Here is a 21,258-nt window from a genome sequence, read left to right on the forward strand (position 1 = left end):
CTCTCCCTCCTTCCTTTCGTGTTATGTATAGTATGTCCGTATTTGCTCTTGGGTGTAGTGCTTTGTGTATTGTCATATGTTTCCTGGTTTTCTGATCTATGCTGCGGAGTTCTGCCTTCGTCCATTCCACAATTCCTGCGCTGTATCTGATTACTGGCACTGCCCATGTGTTTATGGCTCTTATCATATTTCCGGCGTTGAGTTTTGACTTGAGTATCGCCTTGAGTCTCTGCATATATTCTTTCCTGATCGTGTCCTTCATCTCTTGGTGTTTTTTATCCCCTCCTTCCATTATTCCCAGGTATTTGTATCCAGTCTCATCTATGTGTTTGATGTTGCTCCCATCTGGTAGCTTTATCCCTTCAGTTCTCGTTACTTTGCCTTTTTGTATGTTGACTAAGGCGCATTTTTCTAGTCCAAACTCCATCCTGATGTCCCCAGATACAATCCTTACAGTCTGGATTAGGGTATCTATTTCTTTGATGCTCTTACCATACAGCTTAATTTCGTCCATGAACATCAGATGGTTAATTCTGTTGACTCTTTTCTTGAGTTGGTAGCCAGCATCCATCTTCTGTAGTACTTTTGTCATGGGAATCATGGCTACTACGAAGAGTAGTGGGGACAGTGAGTCGCCCTGGAAGATCCCTCTCCTGATATTAACCTCTGCTAGTCTTATTCCAGAGCTTGTAAGTATTGTATTCCAGTTGCGCATTGTATTTTTGAGGAAGCTGATGGTGTTTTCCTCTGCCCTATATATTTTCAGGCATTCTATTAGCCTTGAAACTAATTAAAATCCGAAAAAAAATCCTACTTTTTTGAATTTCCCTCCTCTTGTATCTGTCTTACCATGCCACGTCCCTCTCTTGAAGAAATACTTGAATAGACTTTAATTCCATAAACTATTTTCAGTTTATAAATATATATTTATAAAATATGAATCAGTGTTAAATAACTTATCATTTATCTTCCTAAATATGACAAAATTTATTTTAGTGAAACTCGTTTTCACAACAAACATTCATTCACAGGTATATTGCAACACCAAATATTCTAAAATATCTGGTAATAATGTCATTTAAACGCTATTTATACATTATTTGTAATACATATGATTTTATTATATACGAAACATAAATTTTTTAGCCATGAAAAGTCAATTAATTAGAAAATAATAGTTTTGTAATGTAATGGGCCGCCATCATCCCTCATGTCGAAAACAGTAGACGTCACAAGTCTGTCGGCGATCTGTGTTGTCATTTGTGTCGACCTGTCAAAAGTGATTATTTTTGTTGTGAGTTATTTTCCTTTCTTATTTCTAACTTTACTGAAAGTTGTCTGTGAAGGTTTTGTTTGTTTGTGTATTATCTGACTAACTATGATGTGTCCAAAGGTGTAAAACTTTATTAAATAAGGTAGATAGGTACCTATTGGTTGGTATTTTACGCCGTGATTGGGGCATGTACCTACCTAGAATCTGTGCCTGCTTAATTTTTTATTTATACTTTTTAATATTTTTCTTTTATAAAATTAAGGTCCCAAACTTTGTAAAGAATTAAATATCGACGATTATTCAATTTTATGAGCTTTGATTAACTTTCATTGGTCTTCTAGCTAAGAGCTAGCCTAGGTATACCTACTAGCCTACCTAGCTTATTTGCGTCATTGGGGTACGTAATCTGTGCCTATTTTTATTTTTAGGTAATATAATAGTTTATTTGGTAAAGATTGGACCCTGAATTAATTATTGCATGTAAATCAGTTTTATGAATAAGTTTTTTAAGTTTTTACATTAATTTTGGTGTATTACAACATATGGTAGTCAACCCCATAGATAGGTAGTACCTTAAGGTAACCTGGATTATTGGGCCTCTGACCAACATAAGATTAACATCAGCATCTATTCTAGTTTGGCCTTTAGGTGTCGATCTGACTTATAATTAGGGTAAATGACCAAGTGGCGACATAACGGCCACCAATCCTGGAATGCGGCCACCTTCCAAAAAAAGGATTTGAAATCGCTGCCATGAGCATCAGTCAAGAGTTGTGGCCTATCCAGGCAACACACCAAGAGAGACCTCTATGCGCCTCTCAAAGCAAGTGTTTTCACCTATAAATAACGAAATGATGGCTTAGGCTAATTCAAGCGTTTTTTTGGAAAGTGGCCGTGTTCCAAGAGAGGTGGCCACTATGTCGCCGATCGGTCATTTACCTTACTATGGCTAGGCTTGCTTTACCTATACATTACGCTATACCTAGTATTTGTCAAAGAAATGTTTTCAGAAACTAACCAAACCTAAGTTTGCCTAGGGTGTGGTAATGCCAGCTCACTTTCAGCGACTAGGGTTTGGGAAGTGTGAGGCATCAGGCAGGTATAAGTTGGAAATGTTGCACAAAAAGAATGGGGTTGGGTTCATATCCAACAGTCAATTGTGCAGTTTTATCTAATTACACAATGTGGGAATGCGGGAAATACTGTAAATTAGAAAGGTTGAATGGGAACAAATAACTTGAACTCATTACATAGGATAGTGCAACTACCATTTGAATTCACCATAAAACTAACCTAACCTTACCAAGGTGTGAACATATAGTAGACTGTTAGGTTATGTGCATTCCAACTACTTTACTTTTACAAGCAGAAGTAGGGGTACAAAAGGAATGGAAAGTTTGAACCATTAAAATGTACCTGTCAATGTGGAAAGGTACACTTGAGGCATAGCAGACTTGGGTAACTTTATTGAAAAATTTGGGTGCAGTGTTTAGTTAGTACCATCCACTCAAGGATAAACTTAAAAACTTAAATAAAAGACAGTGACTTTTCCAAATCTAATCTCATCATTACTCAGTATAGGCCCCTTACTCACTTCTTTGTGTTGCTCAGCTAAAACGTTTTATTAACCCTCGCATTCAGGGCTAAATATAGTATATATTAAACATGCTCCTAGACCGGGGCTAAATTTAAGGATGACTAATTTTAAAAAAAAGAAAAGAATAAACAGGAAGATAGGCACGTGTTATAACAATTTTTTCTGAAACTTCCAGGGGAAGTTTTAAGTGAATATTTCCCCTGTGGACAGCCTCTTTTTCTGAAAGTGTCATGAAAATATGCTAATTTGACCAAGTTATAAGTTTTTTTGAATAATTTTTTTTTATATTTTTTAAAACTATAACTACAACTCACACCATAACAGATAAGAAATAATATCAGTTACACTTTCTGAGTATATATTGTAAAATTTTTACGGGTCATCCGCTGGTATGGTGGCTAGAGTTGTGACATGCCACACGGATGTCACAGGTTTGCACCTCCCCCAGGGTGATGAAATATCACTGGCTCTGTATCATGATCAGTTACTGCTGCAGTGTGGGATCTGCAGTTGTAGGTTGAAATCCAAATTCCTTGGAAGCTTGAATTTCAAGCCGGTGGCCCCTGTGTGCTTGTTCCATGTGAATAGGTTTCATCTACCAAAATAATGATGATGATAACACCACCTTAGGCAAAACTGACTCTCTCCTAGTGCACTAATACTCACATACTGCTATCTGAAGAGTTGCCAATAGTCATTTATGGCACATAGAAGACTTTTTCCGCAAAATTCATTCTAACTGTATGGCACAAAATATTGAACATAATAGGCATTTACCGGAATCCACCCCAAAGCTATAATTAAGCATATATATGTTCCCAGCTACAAGGGATTAATTACTAGTATCTCCTCACTGAGGTCTTCTATAGGATTACCCAGACATTTGTTTGTTCCGACACGGCATACAAACCTTCGGTCCTTTTACAATAGGAAGGTACTAGCGGCAGCTGGATAGGTCGTAAGCTTTCGAACAGGGGTTCGGTAGTTATCTGCTTGTCCGACAGGCGCGCGCAGCGCGACTGGGAGGTAAACAAATCACTTTTTTTTGCTTTCGGCCTCACAGCGAGTGGACGTGTGTGTTCGACGCTCTCTGCCCGCTGCTCGTCGTTTGCTTTCATGAGTATTTGGTTGTGTGTGTGTGTGAACATTTGTAAGTACAATCATTTCCTCTATTATTTCTTCAATTTTGAATTGATCAATAATGGAATCTCCACGCCTCGCTACCCCACGGAGACTATGCCCGGGTACCGAAGGGCGTAAATGCGGGAAGTTCCGATCGTTCCCGGAGATAGACCCTCATATTTTGTGTGCTCGGTGTCGGGGGCGCGAATGCACCCGAGCCGAGCCTTGTGATGTGTGTAATGATTGGTCGGAGGCGCAGTGGACTTTGTATGAGGGCAGGAAGAAGCGAAGGCCTGCAAAGGAGTCGTCGGAAAGCTCTCCCGCGACTCCTTTGGTGACGGACACTTCGTCTTCTTTCCTGCCGCCCGCTCAACTTCCATGTCTCGCGCCTTCCCCTTCGGGGGGGGTGTCTAGGTCCTTCTCTTCTCCTGACTTGTCTAGTGTGGAGGAGGGCGCTAGATACCCTGACGTCCAGTTGTACTCTGGGTCCTCTATCCGTTCGTCTTCGCGCGAGCGGGTAGAGGATCCTCCTAATCACCCGACTTTTGTCTCCTCAGGTGCGGTTGCCGCGAAGGATGACCTCGGACAGGTGTGGGCATCGTTGGGGTTGCAGGGCGTGCCGAGTGTCCAGGGGCTGCTCTACCATCTCGCTGGCGCCGTGGCGGTCACCCATGCAACGGTCTCGACCACCACCACGACCCTTACAACACCCGGCTACGCTTCACCTCCTCACCTGGTGTACACCCAGCACGCGGTCTCTGTGACACCCACTACATCGGTGCAGGGGCCAGTCGCCGTAACTCGGGGGAGTGTGATGCCGCCACCTGGGTTTGCCGTGCTGCCGCGACCGGACTTCGTGTGTCCGAAGAGCTCGCCCCTGGACCTCCCACCGGTACCTAGGATGTCTGTGCCGCTGGGTTCGACCAACCTGTACCGCCCACACAGTCTGCCGTACCTGCCGTGACCACCGCCGTGCTGTACCTGTACCTGCTCCTGCTGTCTCGTCTGCCGTTCCTGTGATGCTCGCACCTGCTGATGTTGTTCTGTTCCTGGCGCCGCTGCTCCCGATGCTGGTCTGTTCGGACAGGTACGTCCGGGCCCTGTTGCTTCGGCAACAGCAGCCCCGGCTCCGTCCTGGATGACAGATCTGACGTCGGTCCTGAGGAGGTTGACGAAGAAGAAGAAGAAGAAAAGGAAGGTGTCGTCGTCGTCTTCATCGTCTTCTTCGTCGTCGTCGTCGTCTGCCGCCTCTTCCCCTTCTTCTTCTAAGGCTCCCCCGCCGAAGAAGAAGAAGGTCGCCTCCCCCCCCCCTAAGAAGTCTCCTTCGGGAACTTCTAAGGGCCCGTCTCGCTCTGGTGAGACGGGGGGTTCTTCCGCTGGTCGCCCTGCTCCTTCGGGAGCAGGACCCGTCTCTTCTCCCGCAAGGAAGAAGACTACGGGGACCAGAGGGGTGCCGGCTAACACCGGCACTTCCTCACCTGCTGTCAGTGGTTCGCCACAGCAGCAGGGTCCGGCTCGGCCACTCCGTTCGCGAGAGGTACCGAGTGTACGGTCGCCTACCAGCGACCGTGCAGCCAGGAACCAGACCTCTGAGTCCGCTCAGCGTCAGGTTCACGGCACGGAGCGGAAGACTGGTGACAGCCGCTCACGCGACTCTCACCAGGCCAGCTCTCGCTCTCGCGGCGAGCAGCTGGCTACCCGGGCGGACGTGACGGTCCATGACCGGCCCCACGGGCTGAGGCTGGGAAGAGGTCCCCCCGTTCGCCGGCACCAGCCACGGCTGGTACCAGCGAACTGACGCACCGTGAGGATACGCACCGATCTCACCGTGACAGTGGAGCTCGCCGGTCGCCTGACCGTCGCTCTCACAGAGAGCGATCGGGTACGGCGACCAGCACCAGCTCCTCTGACACACGAGACCGGGGCCGCTGTTTTCTCGGTCCAGCCGTTCTCCACAGCGACGGCTCGACTAGGTCTGCAGCTCGATCGCCACCGCGGGTTGGCGATCGCCTGCAGTCCTCCAAACCCGCTGGTTCTACCAGCGAGCGAGGAGAGAGCGTCAGGTCTTCCTCTCCCATACCTTCAACCTCCTCAGGTTACACCGGGAGGGGCGAGGTATTGAGGAGTGATCGTGAGGGGTGCGCCCCTCAGATCCCGCCAAACCCACCGCGTCGTACACACCAGGCTCGGTTCTTGGACCAGCCAGGTCGTACGCACAGGTGGTTGGAGGAGACCGAGAGGGGGCTGTCGCTGCTCCTCTCCTTGAGGGAGGAGGGTCTCGGGAGGTGCTCCTGTTCGAGGGACTGGACGGTCCAACTCCACAGGATGCAGTCACTCCTGAGATCCAGAGGAACTTTGCCGAGGTTATTGCGCTGATTCGTCAGCACAACGACCTCGGGGAAGGATCGCCGCTCCCACCATCCGAGCCCACGTCCCGGCTCGAGTCGTTCTGGGGCCCGAAGAGGGAACCCAGACCGACGGTGGGTTTGCCGCGGTCGGAGCTTGCGGACTCAGTGCTGGACCAGGTTGAATCGCTTGTCTCCGGACAAGACGGTTCGCTCAAGTCTGGCAGGTCGAGCAAGCTGCTTCCACCTCCTCTGCTACGACAGCGGCGGTTTTACGTGCCATCGGAAGACCCGATGCCGCCCAAACAGGTGAACCCGGAGTTAGCCAGGCTGACTCCGGGTGTGTCTCTGCAGCAGCTCCTGTCCGAGAACCTGTGGTTCTCGCAGCAAGAGGCACTCGGCCTTGAATCTACCGCCATGGCAGCTTTCCAGGCCGTCTCCTGGCTAGATCTGTGGTCCCTCACAGTATCTAAGGTCGCAGCCAACTCCGGGGGAATTTCTCCCGAAGATGACTCGGCCTTCAGGAGACTTTGCCAGTCTGGAGGAAGAGCCATCTCCTTCCTTGCCCACCAGACGGTGAACCTGTGGGCCAACCTGGTTCTCCGACGAAGGGACGCTGTCCTTACTCGGGTTTCCAGGGCGGCCGGGCGTGAAGCGGCGTTGGGACTTCGAAACGGACCTCTACGGAGTTCCACGTCTCTCTTCCCAGGAGAGATGGTGGACGCTGCGGTGGACAGACGGCGCACTGACGACAGTGACCGTCTGGTTCACCAGGCAGTCTCGAAGGCTTCTGGGCAGCCTCGGACTGCGGCCAAGTCTAAGAGCTCGGCTAGCGCTTCCTCGGCGGCTAAGACGGTTGCTGCGTCGAAGCCCCGGGGAATGAATACTCTGTCTTCTTCGACTTCTGGCAAGGGGGGCCGTAACCAGCCCTCCTCCCAGCCCTCCTCCTCCCGTGGAGGCTCTGGGGGGAAGAAGTCGAAGAAAGAAACGCTAGGGACGGCGTTCCCCCTCACCTGCTGCCGGAAGTGGGGGGGTGCCTGGCCAGCCATTGGGCAACTTGGCAGCGCTACGGCGCCGAGACCTGGATTGTAGATGTCCTTCGGGAAGGATATCTATTACCCTTCGATTCTCGGCCACCCCTCACCTCCAACCCGGTCAAAAAACAGCAGTCGTACGTTCCAGGGTCATCGAAGGACGTAGCACTGAGACAGGAGATCAAGACCATGCTGAGCAAGAGAGCTGTAGAAAAAATCGTCACGGATCAGTCACCGGGCTTTTACAGTCGACTCTTCCTGGTGGAAAAGTCTACGGGAGGCTGGCGCCCGGTGATAGATCTCTCTCCCCTGAACCGGTTTGTTCGCCAGACCCGGTTCACGATGGAGACGGCACGCTCAGTGCTCGACTCCATCAGGGAGAACGATTTCATGCTTTCAGTGGACTTGAAGGATGCGTATTTCCAAATACCCATTCATCAGTCCTCCAGAAAGTACCTCCGCTTCATCCTCGACGGGACGGTGTACCAGTTCAGGGCACTTTGCTTCGGTCTCTCAACCGCCCCACAGGTGTTCACGCAGTGTTCACTCTGGTGTCAGCTTGGGCCCATTCGCACGGGATACGTCTGATGAGGTATCTCGACGATTGGTTAGTCCTGGCGAGCTCCCGCTCGCAGTTGCTACGGGACAGGGATCGACTGCTCGAGTTCTGTCGCGATCTGGGGATCGTTGTGAACTTCGAAAAGTCCGATCTCGAGCCCAAGCAGAGGATGAAGTACCTGGGTATGCTGATCGACACGGTAGCAGGGCGAGTCTTTCCCGCAGACTCGCGGATCAGCAGATTCAGGGAGGCAGCCAACCAGTTCCTGGTCTCGGCAGAACAGGCGGCTCAGCGATGGCAAGTCGTGATCGGACACCTGTCGTCACTCGAGAAGTTAGTCCCTCACGGGCGTCTTCACCTGCGGTCTCTTCAGTGGAGACTAAAGGAGGGTTGGTCACAGGCGACGGATCCCCCAAGCTTTCCAGTGTCACTGACACAGGAGGTGAGGCAGGACCTAGCCTGGTGGCTGGACGACAGGAAACCTCTTAAGAGGAGTGCCCCTGCGCACTCCCCCCCCGGACATGCAGCTGTTCTCAGACGCATCGACCGAGGGATGGGGCGCACACCTGGAGGAGTTGCTGACTTCAGGAGTGTGGGACGAGAACGACAAGCACCTTCACATCAATGTACTGGAACTCAAGGCAGCGTTCCTCGCTCTCCAAGAGTTCCAGGACCGCTTGATGGGACACTCAGTGGTGTTGATGTGCGACAACACCACGGTGGTGGCCTACGTCAACAAACAGGGGGGACTAGTGTCTCTCCCGTTGTACCAGTTGACTCGGCAGGTGCACGAGTGGGCCGAGGCACACTCAATAGAGCTGTCGGCACGCTACATTCCAGGGAAGAGGAATGTAGTAGCAGACACGCTCAGCCGTCGGGATCAGGTGATAGGGACCGAATGGTCTCTACACCAGGACGTGGCGGAAAGGCTCTTCGACCTGTGGGGGCGACCAGTCGTGGATCTGTTCGCCACGCGGCACAACAGGAAGCTCCAGGTGTTCTTCTCGGCCGTGCCGGACCCATGGGCAGCTGCAGAGGACGCTCTTCAACACCCGTGGGACAACCTCTTCGCCTATGCCTTTCCCCCGTTCAGCCTGATTCGCAAGGTGATCAGTCGAGCACTGGTCACCCCGAATCTCAGGATGATCCTGGTGGCTCCCAAATGGCCACAGGCCATTTGGTATCCGGACCTGCTGGCTCTTCTCGCAGGAGAACCGAGAGAGATTCCCCCTTGGCACAACCTTCTCGCCCAGCCACACGTCGAGCGGTACCACCGAGCAGTCCAGTCTCTACGTCTTCACGGCTGGCTGTTATCCACCATCTCTTGCGAACGAGAGGCTTTTCTCGTAGCGCAGCAACAGAGATGGCTGGAAACGTCCGTCAGTCCTCTGCAGCTGTGTACCAGGGGAAGTGGGCCGTCTTCTGTGGTTGGTGTCGTAGACGGGGTCTATCTCCTCTCAGAGCCACTCTTCAGCAGGTAGCGGATTTCCTCGTGTTTCTTCGCCGAGAGAAGCTCCTCTCAGTCCCCACAGTCAAAGGATACAGAGCCGCCTTGGCGCTCGTCCTGAAACTGAGGGGATTGGACATCTCGAACTCGTTCGAGATCTCCTTGCTTATGAGGAGCTTCGAAAGGTCTTGCCCACCCAGGGAACTCAGGCCCCCTGCGTGGGATGTGACTCTCGTCCTTAGGAGTCTGACTCGAACGCCGTTCGAGCCACTCCGAGAGTCGTCAGACAGGGATCTGACCCTCAAGACCCTCTTCTTGCTGGCCCTGGCATCGGCGAAGAGAGTAGGGGAACTTCATGGTCTTTCCTATGATGTACGACACTCCAGGGGATGGGGATCTGTGACGCTCGATTTCGTCCCGAACTTCGTTGCGAAGACTCAGAACCCGTCGATCCCTGACGACAGGTTCGAGTCATTCACGATTCCCTCCCTATTGGACTTCACTGATAATGATGCGGATGAGATGCTGCTTTGTCCTGTGAGGGCGCTACGGCGCTATCTGAAGAGAACTCGACACCTCAGGCCTGAGTGTCGACGCCTCTTCGTTAGCACCGGGGTCACCAAGAAAGAAGTATCCAAGAACACTCTTTCTTTCTGGCTGCGTGAGGTCATCAGGAGGGCGTATGAGGCTGATGGTAGTGACGACATCCGTACGTCCCGTCCGAGAGCTCACGAAGTCAGAAGTATTGCCCCGTCGTTGGCGTTCCGTAAGAACTTCTCCGTGGCGCAGGTCCTGAAGGCAGGGTCTGGTCTAACCAGACTACCTTTACGTCCTTCTACCTTCGGGATATTGCCCACAGGTCCTTGGATACATTTTCCTTGGGAACCCGTGGTGGCTGCTCAACAAGTTGTGTAGCTAACCCAGACCCTCGCAGGCTGAACAGCATCGAGTCCTGGTGTGACTGTGTGGATGGATGTGTGAGTGAGTGAGTGACTGGCTCTCTCTTCCCATCTTTTCCTTCCCCTCTACCTGTGGGCAGAGGGCCATGGTCGTCACTACGCTGGATGAGGACGAGATGCAGGTGAGCTATATGACAGAGCCCCATCCTATCCCTTTCACTAGGGATAGGAGCAGAATATCCACCACTTCCTTCTACAAGGGGGGGAAGTGGATGCCTACAAGAGTCAAACCCATGACTTTATATTTGCTCCTGTACAGGAACAAGTTCTTACATTGCTGGTACGAAGAGATACGCATGCCTCTCTCTTAGTACTCGGTCCAGAGGTCTGACCATTGATCCTGCGGTGCACACCCCGATCAATCGGACAGAGGCTTGGATCCCTCCCTCGCTCTTACGACCAGGGAGGCTTCCAAGGTTGGGCGAACACCAGTCTGTTCACAAAAGACTCAGATTCCACCCACCAAGAAGTGAGTCTTCCTATTGTAAAAGGACCGAAGGTTTGTATGCCGTGTCGGAACAAATGACAATTTGTCCAAAATTGCATTTTTCCTAACTACAAACCTGAGGTCCTTTTACATATAGCCCCACCTCATGCCACCCCTCACTCTGCAGTTTTTGCTTGGGCCAAAAGCAAAAGTGATTTGTTTACCTCCCAGTCGCGCGCGCGCGCCTGTCGGACAAGCAGTTAACTACCGAACCCCTTGTTCGAAAGCTTACGACCTATCCAGCTGCCGCTAGTACCTTCCTATTGTAAAAGGACCTCAGGTTTGTATAGTTAGGAAAAATGCAATTTTGGACAAATTGTCATATTATAGTGTCTTGTGAAAACTTATCACTTTCAGGTCACTAGCATCAAGTACCTCTAGTTGGTTGGCACAGACAGACTAGCTTGAATAGAAGTTTGTATCACTGCGTAAGGTTGTGATTTGTATGTACATATATACGTATAAATTATTTTTTTTCACCTTTTCACAGTTTGTCGTATTTTTCAGGAGGGTAACAGTTTCCTAAATGACGATGGGGACTCAGGAACAGCCCTGTTACACCCTGATCCAGGGTCCCTCGGATACAGAACAGCCTTCTGAAATGCAACTGAAGCAGGATTTGGGTAAGTATTTTTAAACTAATATGTCTTCTTTTTTCCTTTGTTTGCACATAATATTGTGGCTTTTCACGTATTTGACGGTCATGACATTGTCTGGGTTTTTGGGCTTGCTTGATACAGACAGTATTTATAAGTGAATGTTTTATCATTGTTTAAGCAGAGCCTTTTAGTAGTACTAAAGAAAGCATTTATCTGTTTTATGCTTTGTGCCTTGTTGTACTGCATTGGTTTTTCATGCAATGCTGTAATTCATATTTTCTTCTGAAAACCAGTTTAGATTACAAGTACGTATTCATTTCACATATTCTGCTTGTTCTAAGGGAGGATTTTTACTTGATCTTTCAGCATTCTTGAAAATGAGAAAATGCTGATGATGAACTTTCTTCTTTCAGAAAATGGTGATAATCCAGTGAAGATTGCAGCTCTGAAGAAGGTGATTCAGTTGATATTAAATGGAGAACGATTGCCAGGCATTTTGATGACTGTGATACGTTTTGTTATGCCGTCTGAAGACCACACGATCAAGAAGCTGCTGTTGGTGTTCTGGGAGATTGTGCCCAAAACTACTGCAGAAGGCAAACTGCTTCAGGAAATGATTCTCGTCTGTGACGCCTACAGGAAGGTTAGGCAAATGTGATTTTTAGTTGCTCTTAGAATATTCATGATTGAGTGGTGTGTTTTGATTGTATCTGAATTTAGCAGCTAAGACACTTTGCTGTCTAGTTAGTCATGGCATGGGCATTTAGTGTAATATCTATTGCAGGATTTGTCTCATCCCAATGAGTTCATCCGTGGGTCAACGTTAAGGTTTTTGTGCAAGTTGAAGGAGCCTGAGCTTTTGGAGCCTCTAATGCCCACCATCAGAATTTGCCTCGAGCACAGGCACTCGTATGTCCGCAGAAATGCTGTTTTGGCCATCTTTACCATTTACAAGTGAGTTCTCAATAGTTGTACTCATCTGTATACATAAATGTACATGAATAAAAACAATGGATCACCTGAAGATTAGCGACCCCTAATACCTCTCCTGAAGAAAAGCGACCCCAATATTTTCCTCCTGAAGAAAAGCGACCCCAATATTTTCCACCTGAAGATAAACGACCCCTGCTTGTTGGTGTCTCCAATCTTCAGGTGACCCACTTTAACTCATAATATTATAGAAAAAAGGAGAAAAAAATATAGATATATATTCATTAAAAACTACTTTATTAAACATTTGTTAAAAACACAAATTTAGACAAACAATCAATAGTTAATTCAAAGCGCATTGTCTTGCAATTTCAGTACAAAAATAATCAAACCTACTGTAACCCCTGTGGCTAGCGCGCGCAGCGCAACATTACCTCTTGCCAAAACATACCGAGCTTGCCAAGAATCTTTAAATATGTGGATAAGGCGCGAAGCGCCGTTCCGCCGCGGCCTTACTGTAACCCCTGTTAATTCCTCACCTTAAGAAAAGCGACCCCAATATTTTCCACCTGAAGTAAAGCGACTCCAGCGTGTGTTAGGGTCGCTTTTCTTCAGGTGATCCAAAACAATCATGACAATTGTTCACTTGTTAATTTGTATATGATGAATTCATGTATAAATGGGCTAGATTATTGGAATTTATTTTGCATCCTATGTACATAAATAATTGTTGGAGAAAACTATGTTATTGAAGATAATAAATTTTTCCTTTTCATTTCAGGAACTTTGATTTTCTCATTCCTGATGCCCCAGAGCTGATTTCCAACTTCTTGGAAGGCGAACAGGACATGTCGTGCAAACGAAACGCCTTCATGATGCTGATACATGCTGATCAGGAGCGAGCTCTTACCTACCTGTCAACGTGCATCGATCAAGTTAACTCCTTTGGAGATATCTTGCAGCTTGTCATCGTTGAACTCATTTATAAGGTTAGGTTTGTTCGTTCTGTAATAATTGAGGATATTCAGTACACTAAATAAGTTGCCGTTGGTAAAATGGTTTTTTAAATTTTGTTGCAGTGTTGTAGACAATGTAGTTCTTAAAGTCAGAAAATAAAGTTAGCCTACATTTTGTGCGCTCGGTTATTTTATAAGATTTAGCCCCATGTTTACATGGAACAGTGATTTTTCAAATTATCGATAGCCAAATAGCAGACGGAAGGGCCGATTAAAGACCACGTTAGAAAAATCACTTTCAACTGACATATCCTACAATTTTTGTTACTGTTGATGAACAGCTTTTAATGTAAATAAAAACATTTAACACCACATTTACTTGAACCGTTGTTATTCATAGGAGGCATTTGAGTAGATTTTCTACGTTGTCATTACTTCATCCTAAGGAGTTTTGATTTTGATAACTGTAATACCACCTTATGTGAATTTTTTTTTTTTTTTCCCAATCACTTAGGTATGCCATGCCAACCCAGGAGAAAGGGCAAGGTTTATCAGGTGCATCTATAACCTCTTGAACTCGAGCAGCCCTGCTGTCCGGTATGAAGCTGCTGGAACGCTAGTTACCCTTTCATCAGCTCCTACAGCTATCAAGGTATGTACTGTTATCTGATAAAAGGAAGTTGCTCATGGTTTGGAATTGATACTAAGCAAAATATGGCAGTAGTTATTAGATTTCCCAACTTTTCCCCCACTTAGACAAATGAAAATTTTCCTGTTTGAAAATGTTGACGTTTATTGTGATGTTTGGTATTAAGTAAAGGTATTTAGTAGTTTTGATCACTACGGTTTCCCTTTCAGGCTGCTGCTAATTGCTACATAGAGCTGATCGTCAAGGAGAGCGACAATAACGTCAAGCTGATCGTCCTTGATCGCCTGGTGGCCCTCAAGGATTCACCCCAGCAGGAGAAGATCCTTCAGGAACTTGCCATGGATGTGCTTAGGATTCTTACCACACCTGACTTGGAAGTTCGCAAAAAGACACTGAATTTAGGTATGAATTTTTACCGTCAAGTCGGTCCTAGTACGATATGTATTTTATATGGAAACATTTTGAACAAATAATTTTAGCTTTGGAGAAAATACTCATAGTGAAGTCATTCACATAGAATTGATAGACACTGGGAATTAGTAGTACAGCACTCCACAAACACCTGTTTATTCATATTTTCAGCTTTGGAGCTAGTTACACTGCGAACAGTCAACGAAATGGTTGAGGTACTTAAGAAGGAAGTTGGCAAGACACACAATACAGTTGAACATGAGGATACTGGAAAGTGAGTCGAGAAAATTCTGTCTTAGATATTAGAAACAATGAAATTTAAAATATTTTACTACAGTATTTTTCTTTTATTTTCTAGTCTTCAAAATTTTTATGCTAAAAGTTTTAACGATGATCTAGGATTACTTCAGCTTGGAACAAATGCTCCCCATAAGCATTTCCCAGAGCTTGGCCTAATTTTACATTCCATTTCTGTGACTAATGCATGTTCTTTTGTTGATCAAGGTATCGGCAGCTGTTAGTTCGAACTCTCCACACAATCAGTATGAAGTTCCCAGATGTGGCTGGCAATGTCATCCCCATTTTGATGGACTTCCTCTCAGATAACAATGAACTGGCAGCCACTGACGTGTTGGTTTTTGTAAGGGAAGCCATTCAGAGGTTCGAAGTAAGTATGTTTCCTCTCTCTCTCTCTTCTCTCTCTCTCTCTCTCTCTCTCTCCTCTCTCTCTCTCTCCAGTACTTAACTCTGGATTTCCTGGGTTATATGTACATGATTTTTTCAAGAATATTTATTCACAAAATGAGATTTATTTACAGTTTACTTTTTCTTTTTTGTAGTCATTACGGCCTCAGATCATCGAGCGTTTGTTGGGATCTCTGCCAACTATTCGCTCAGTAACTGTCCAGTGTCATGCTCTGTGGATTCTAGGAGAATATGCGTCAACCTCAAGTAAGATTTTAATAAGTACTTTTAAGTTTTTGTTCTCTAGCATTTACCAAAACAGTATGCATATGGATAATTTTTTACTAGTGTGGGGTAGATGGTGGTTCGTTTCTCTCTCTCTCTCTTTCTCTGTTTATGAATTCATATTACTCTGGCCTAGCACTGGTGCCTATGAGGTCATTCAACGCTGATATGGAAATTGACAGTAAAGGTTGGAAAGGTTAACAGGAGGAAAATCGTGCAGTTACACTATGAATCTTACCGTCTACCCTCTTCTAAAAATTGTTTCATAGTGCAACTGCAATGTTTTCCTCCTGTTACACCTTTAAAGCCTTTTACTGTGAATTTCTGTTTCAGCGCTGAACAGCCTTAGTTGTCCCAGTGTTTGGCATAATGTCAAAAATCTATATAAATCAAATAAAAAGATTAAGTATATGCATGAACCATGTTGATCAGCGAGGTTTGAGGTATACAGGAATGAAGTACAGTAAGCTTTTACAAGTAGATTTCATCTAGTTGATATTTTTTAGGAACTGTTCATGTAAATTTAGAGCCTTTGTTTTATGATAGATATGTACCCTGTGTATTGAGTGGTGACAGACAGCTTTTGTTTTTGTATAGACATATCTCTTAATATGTTCTTCCTAAGTATATTTAAGATATGTTAAATTATAAGAAATATGCTGCGATTATCATCATGAATCGGAAGCCTTGATAATGGAATTACTGCTAGTACTTATTTGAAAAGTGGTTTGGAGATAAATAGCATTATGTTTTTATAGTATGTATGATTATCAGTGACCAATTACTGTCTTACTTTCTAGGAGAGGTAATTGGTGTTTTGTCAGCTGTTCGGAGCAGCCTTGGAGATTTGCCTATTGTTGAGGACGAAATGCGCAAAGCCGCTGGTGAAGCAGGTGAAGAAGATGGCTCAAATGACAAAGCCAACCAACAGCAGCAGCAGCAACAGCAGAAAGTAACTGCTGATGGAACCTATGCATCGCAGTCTGCTTTCTCTGCTACTACGTAAGGAACAGTGGTTTCATGTTGAAGTTACATCATGTTGCCGAGGGTTTAGTGATTTTATTTCTTTTTTCCTGGAAATCTGACAAATTAGGAGCCCTCTCAATTCTTAGCAATTTTTTTCTTTTTTTTTACTGTTAGAAGGAAGCTGTACCTTTAAAATGTGAGATACTTTCTTTAGGTCATGAAACCAAGAAAGGTTTTTGTACAGAATTAGTTGTTGGGGTTATAATACTTAGCTTTTCATAAAGCTTTATCTGTACTATTTACATGTCAGTTAGCGAGCAATAAAATGATGCTAGTCAGCTGTAGTAAATTGTGAATTTATTTTACTTATTTAATTAGTATGCATTGCTGACACAAAAATCATACAGTTAATATTGCAGTGTCAAAACAAGGAAGTGTGAGATCACAGTTGCATCTAGGGGCTAATATAAGCCACCTGAAGGATTTGTACTTCTGAGAAGTGAAAGTTTAAAAGTTAAATGACTGGATAGGAAGCAATAGTAAGAAACAGCACCTTTAATTTGTGCTGAAGTCTGGTCATTTTATTTTCTCATTCACAATGATTTTTTCAGGTCATCAAGGAAGGCTGATGATCGTCCACCCCTTAGAAAATACTTGCTGGAAGGGAACTTCTACCTGGGTGCTGTTATTGCTAATACTATGGTCAAACTTGCCTTCAGGTAAGCTTGTAATTCTTGCTTTCATTTTTATAGTTCTTAAAATTACTCCACCCAATTTTTGTCCACTGAAATTTGCCTGTCTTATGTGGAATTAATAGTGTGTTTGCATGAGGTTACTGTGTTCCACTAGAAACTTAGTATATGATGAAATTGATTCCAAACACTGATGGATTAGTGCTAAAATCAGTTTTATATTCACTTGTGCCAAGTTTTATTTCCACATCGCTATTTATATTGGTAAAAAATTCTTTTACAACAAGGTCATGTTTTAAGTTCTTACAAATTTAAAATAGACTTGCTATCAGTAGTTTTAATTTTCTGGTGTGCTTGCAGATATATTTCTTTGGAGACTGATGTACCGAAGCAGAATTCGTTATGTGCAGAAGTAATGTTGATTATTGCATCAATTGTACACTTGGGCAAGTCAGGTCTCCCACAGAAAGCCATGACGGATGATGACTATGATCGCATGATGCTTTGTTTACAGGTAGGTAATTTTTGTTCCATTTGCAAAATTTTAAACTCCATGTTAGTGAATATTATAAAACCACAAGTTCAAGTAGAGAGTAATTCATGCTTAAAGTATCGTACATCTGCAATTGGCATTGAGATATGATTTTAAATTATGTTCCATTTTTATTTCTTATATTTGCTCTTTATTGCACAGAGAAACGCACAAACAATTTGGACTTGAATGCCAACTGTGCCTGACTCATGAATTTCCCCCGGAAGTCTATGAGACACTTTGGATTACATAGATAATAGGAAAATGTTTGTTTAAATTAGGAAACTGTTTCTGTATAAATTTAAATTGACTGTTGTAATTTCTTATATTTTGGGATACTCTCAAGGTTGTTTCTGAACGTACTCCAAGCCTTGCCTCAGTATTTACCGAACAGTGTCGAGGGTCACTGTCACACATGCTCGCTGCCAAAACAGAGGAGGAGGAGTCTCTCAGACGTGACCACAAGGCCGCCAAAGTGGTGGAACATGTCGACGATCACATTGTCTTCTCGCACTTGACTAAAGGTAGCGACCCATCATCTACGGATGACATGTTTGACCTGTCCATGTCGATGGCTGTCAGCGGAGCCAAGAAGGAAGGCATTGATCTGAGCAGCAGTAAACTGAGCAAAGTAAGTTGCGTGTACTTGGAATTTTAGTCCCTTGTTAGATGGTAAATGATCACTTGTATTTCTCCAAGTTTAAGTTAGCAGTCATTTTTAGATTACAGTATATTGACATCATTACTTTTTGACAGGTAACACAGTTGACAGGCTTCAGCGACCCTGTTTATGCAGAGGCATACGTCCACATCAATCAATACGACATTGTACTAGATGTGCTGATTGTCAACCAAACTGCAGATACTCTGCAGAACTGCACACTGGAATTGGCAACCCTTGGTGACCTTAAGTTAGTCGAAAAACCACAGCCTGTTGTTCTTGCACCACATGACTTCTGTAATATAAAAGCAAATGTAAAAGTGGCCTCCACAGAAAATGGCTTCATTTTTGGAAATATTGGTAAGGCTCAGGTGTTTGTATTGTAACTTAGAATATTGAGAACTTTTGAACATAGGTCTGAGACATTGCTTACATGCAGTGCCGAGTAGAAATAAATCATCAATGTGTTCGTGGTATAGTCAAGGTATGATGTTGCATACCTCATATATCATTCTAATTGAACAATGAAATGACACAAAATCCTTTATCTTACGAAATATTCACTTTTCCCAATGTAGGTTTAAATGTTTGTTCAAATATTGAAGCTAGTTGGATAATACTTAACAGTAATGGCTTATACAGTATAATATACAAAATTCTCATGAATTGTCTTTTCCAGTGTATGATGTCAAAGGCTCTACAAGTGACAGAAATGTTGTGATATTAAATGACATTCACGTCGATATCATGGACTACATTGTTCCAGCTTCCTGCACTGATCTAGAATTCAGGCAGATGTGGATGGAATTTGAGTGGGAGAACAAAGTAAGTCTAGTTCTTTACAGACCTTTTTAGAGACCATCTAACTTGGATGCAAGCAGAGGTATTCAATATTGTTGTATTCTATTTAATCCATCATTAGGTAAGTATTTGTAAATAGCTGTATCAGCTATTTTCCTCTGTGGTACTCATATTCCAGAATTGTCTTTACTAAAAAGTGTTGGCATTTTGTTGTGTTGTTCTCCATTAAAACTCGATTTTAAGATTACTGTATCCTTTATTTTTCTCTTCATAAGCTCTTATCCATTAGACATTACTCCTATTAATGGTACGTAATGTTATAGCATAGTAATACTTCAGTGAATTTTTCTCATTCCAATTTGCTTAGAAAGATAAAAATATTTTATTGTATTTTTCAGGTAACAGTCAATACACAGATGACGGAACTGAAAGCATACTTAGACTACTTGTGCAAGTCTACCAACATGAAATGCTTAACCCCTGAAAAAGCTCTCGTTGGTTCGGGTGATTACATGGCAGCAAATCTATATGCCCGATCAATATTTGGTGAAGATGCTTTGGCTAATCTATCTATCGAAAAGCCCATAGATAACCCAGACTCTGCTGTAACTGGTCACATCAGAATTCGTGCCAAAAGCCAGGTGAGTTTAGCTGTTATCAGCTTGTAATCCTGATAAATTGATTATTAGGTCAGCTTTGTGAGAAATATTAATTATGAGCATAACAAACAGTAATTGCACAGCACATTGCTTTTTGTAAGCCAACCCATACTAATTAGAAAAATCCTGTGTGGAAGGTTAGGGGAGAAATATAATCCTTATTTGCACATGAGTTTTCATTTGATGGATTCTTTTGTTTATTCAAATTCCATTTGCTCTTTTCTGTAATTGTTAGTCTTGTGGTAATTTGATTTTCAAATCATTCTAATATTGCACTTTGAAATTTTGATGACATTGGATTGATTGCTCTTAATCAATGCTGCTGCTGAATGGCTGCTTCGGTGAGACTAAGAAAAAATTTAGGAATTTGTCTGCTTTATTTCCCATCATTACAAGTCTTGGCCCAATGTGGCTACAGGAACATCAACATTGATATCATTTACTTGAATTTTGCTGGACAATTGCATATTTGCATGTACAGTACACAGCTACGCCATTTTAATCTGCCTCGGGCAGTGAGCCGTCTCCAAGGAAGCTTGCTTTCCTGATCTTTTTATGTGATCTGGAACTTTGTTGGCCACCAAATTAGGCAAGCTTCTTGTGAAATGCATAACTTTTTCTCAGTAGGCACCTTTCCATTGACCTTTTAGTTTTGTCTCCTTTTCTTAGGTTTTACTGGAATTTGGCAGAAGTTCCTGCAGCAGCTTAAGTAGCTGAAGTGTTTTTTAACTTCTTAGTATGTAATCCTCTTGAATTGTGTTGCACTGTTCAACACCTCATATTCATGGCTTTCATCAGGCAGAGCTGCTCTCTTTTAATCCTTCTCAGAAGTTGTAGTGAGTCGTGACCTTGATGGTAGTCACAGGGAGGGAGGAGGAATTATGTATCTCGTGGGTAATGGGCTTTGTTTCTGCCAAACTGCAAGCAAGAACAATCCTTAGCATTTCATTGATGTAGGTTTTTTTCATGAAGTGTCCAACAAAATCTGAAAGATAAAAGTACAATTATTATACATTATCAATACTAGCAATTTATATGTTTTTGTCTTTTTCAGGGTATGGCTATCAGTTTGGGTGACAAGATAAACAAAGTGCAGAAGGCTATCATAAAGTCTGTTGGTGCTTAGATATGAATATGGAACTATGGTATTTATGTCAACATCTGCAACAAGGAATATTATATGAGGAGCATATTCTAAGGGAACTTATTATCATATAGAGCTTTCTTTGTTTTTTGTTTGGTGGTTAATACAGAACTTTATTCAATTTTAATTTTATTAAAAAATAGTTATATCAATAAATAATTAAGCTTTCTGTTGTTTTTTACTTACCAAATTATTACAATCATGACAAAACAAATTTGATTATATGCAATGAAAGGTTTCTAGAAATGTCAACAAGTAACAGCAGAAGAATGGTTTGTAGCAAATTGCTATGTAATTGAGAAAATTTTTTGAGGTACTGGTGTCAAGACACTTATCCACCATACCAATAAACACTTATCCACCATACCAATAAAAGTTCCTTAACAATGAAATTGGAAAACCTGGCTCTCATAGAGCTGCAGATTTAGGCAGAGAATTTTGATTAAAGCATGAAAACTGTTAAATG

At 44.1% G+C, this 21,258-nt stretch overlaps 1 protein-coding gene across 2 annotated transcripts; it reads left to right on the top strand.

The window, feature by feature from the left end:
• Positions 1-1,197: 1,197 nt before the first annotated feature.
• On the top strand, positions 1,198-20,961 carry LOC135213976 (coatomer subunit beta-like). Of its 2 annotated transcripts, none has more exons than XM_064248052.1 (18): positions 1,198-1,294; positions 11,331-11,446; positions 11,836-12,065; positions 12,207-12,376; positions 13,134-13,341; positions 13,823-13,960; positions 14,167-14,359; positions 14,540-14,642; positions 14,873-15,035; positions 15,208-15,319; positions 16,138-16,339; positions 16,915-17,022; positions 17,356-17,509; positions 17,874-18,158; positions 18,284-18,548; positions 18,868-19,013; positions 19,388-19,630; positions 20,703-20,961. In XM_064248052.1, the coding sequence occupies exons 2-18, from the start codon at positions 11,350-11,352 to the stop codon at positions 20,772-20,774; spliced, it is 2,889 nt and encodes a 962-aa protein (XP_064104122.1). In that variant the 5' UTR covers positions 1,198-1,294; positions 11,331-11,349; the 3' UTR covers positions 20,775-20,961. The 2 variants fall into 2 exon arrangements, with proteins under 2 accessions (XP_064104122.1, XP_064104124.1); XM_064248054.1 differs by having other exon boundaries at positions 1,261-1,279.
• The last annotated feature ends 297 nt before the right edge of the window (positions 20,962-21,258 follow it).

Source organism: Macrobrachium nipponense, chromosome 43 (genome assembly GCF_015104395.2).
Source record: "Macrobrachium nipponense isolate FS-2020 chromosome 43, ASM1510439v2, whole genome shotgun sequence".
In the NCBI taxonomy this organism is placed as follows: Eukaryota; Metazoa; Arthropoda; class Malacostraca; order Decapoda; family Palaemonidae; genus Macrobrachium; species Macrobrachium nipponense.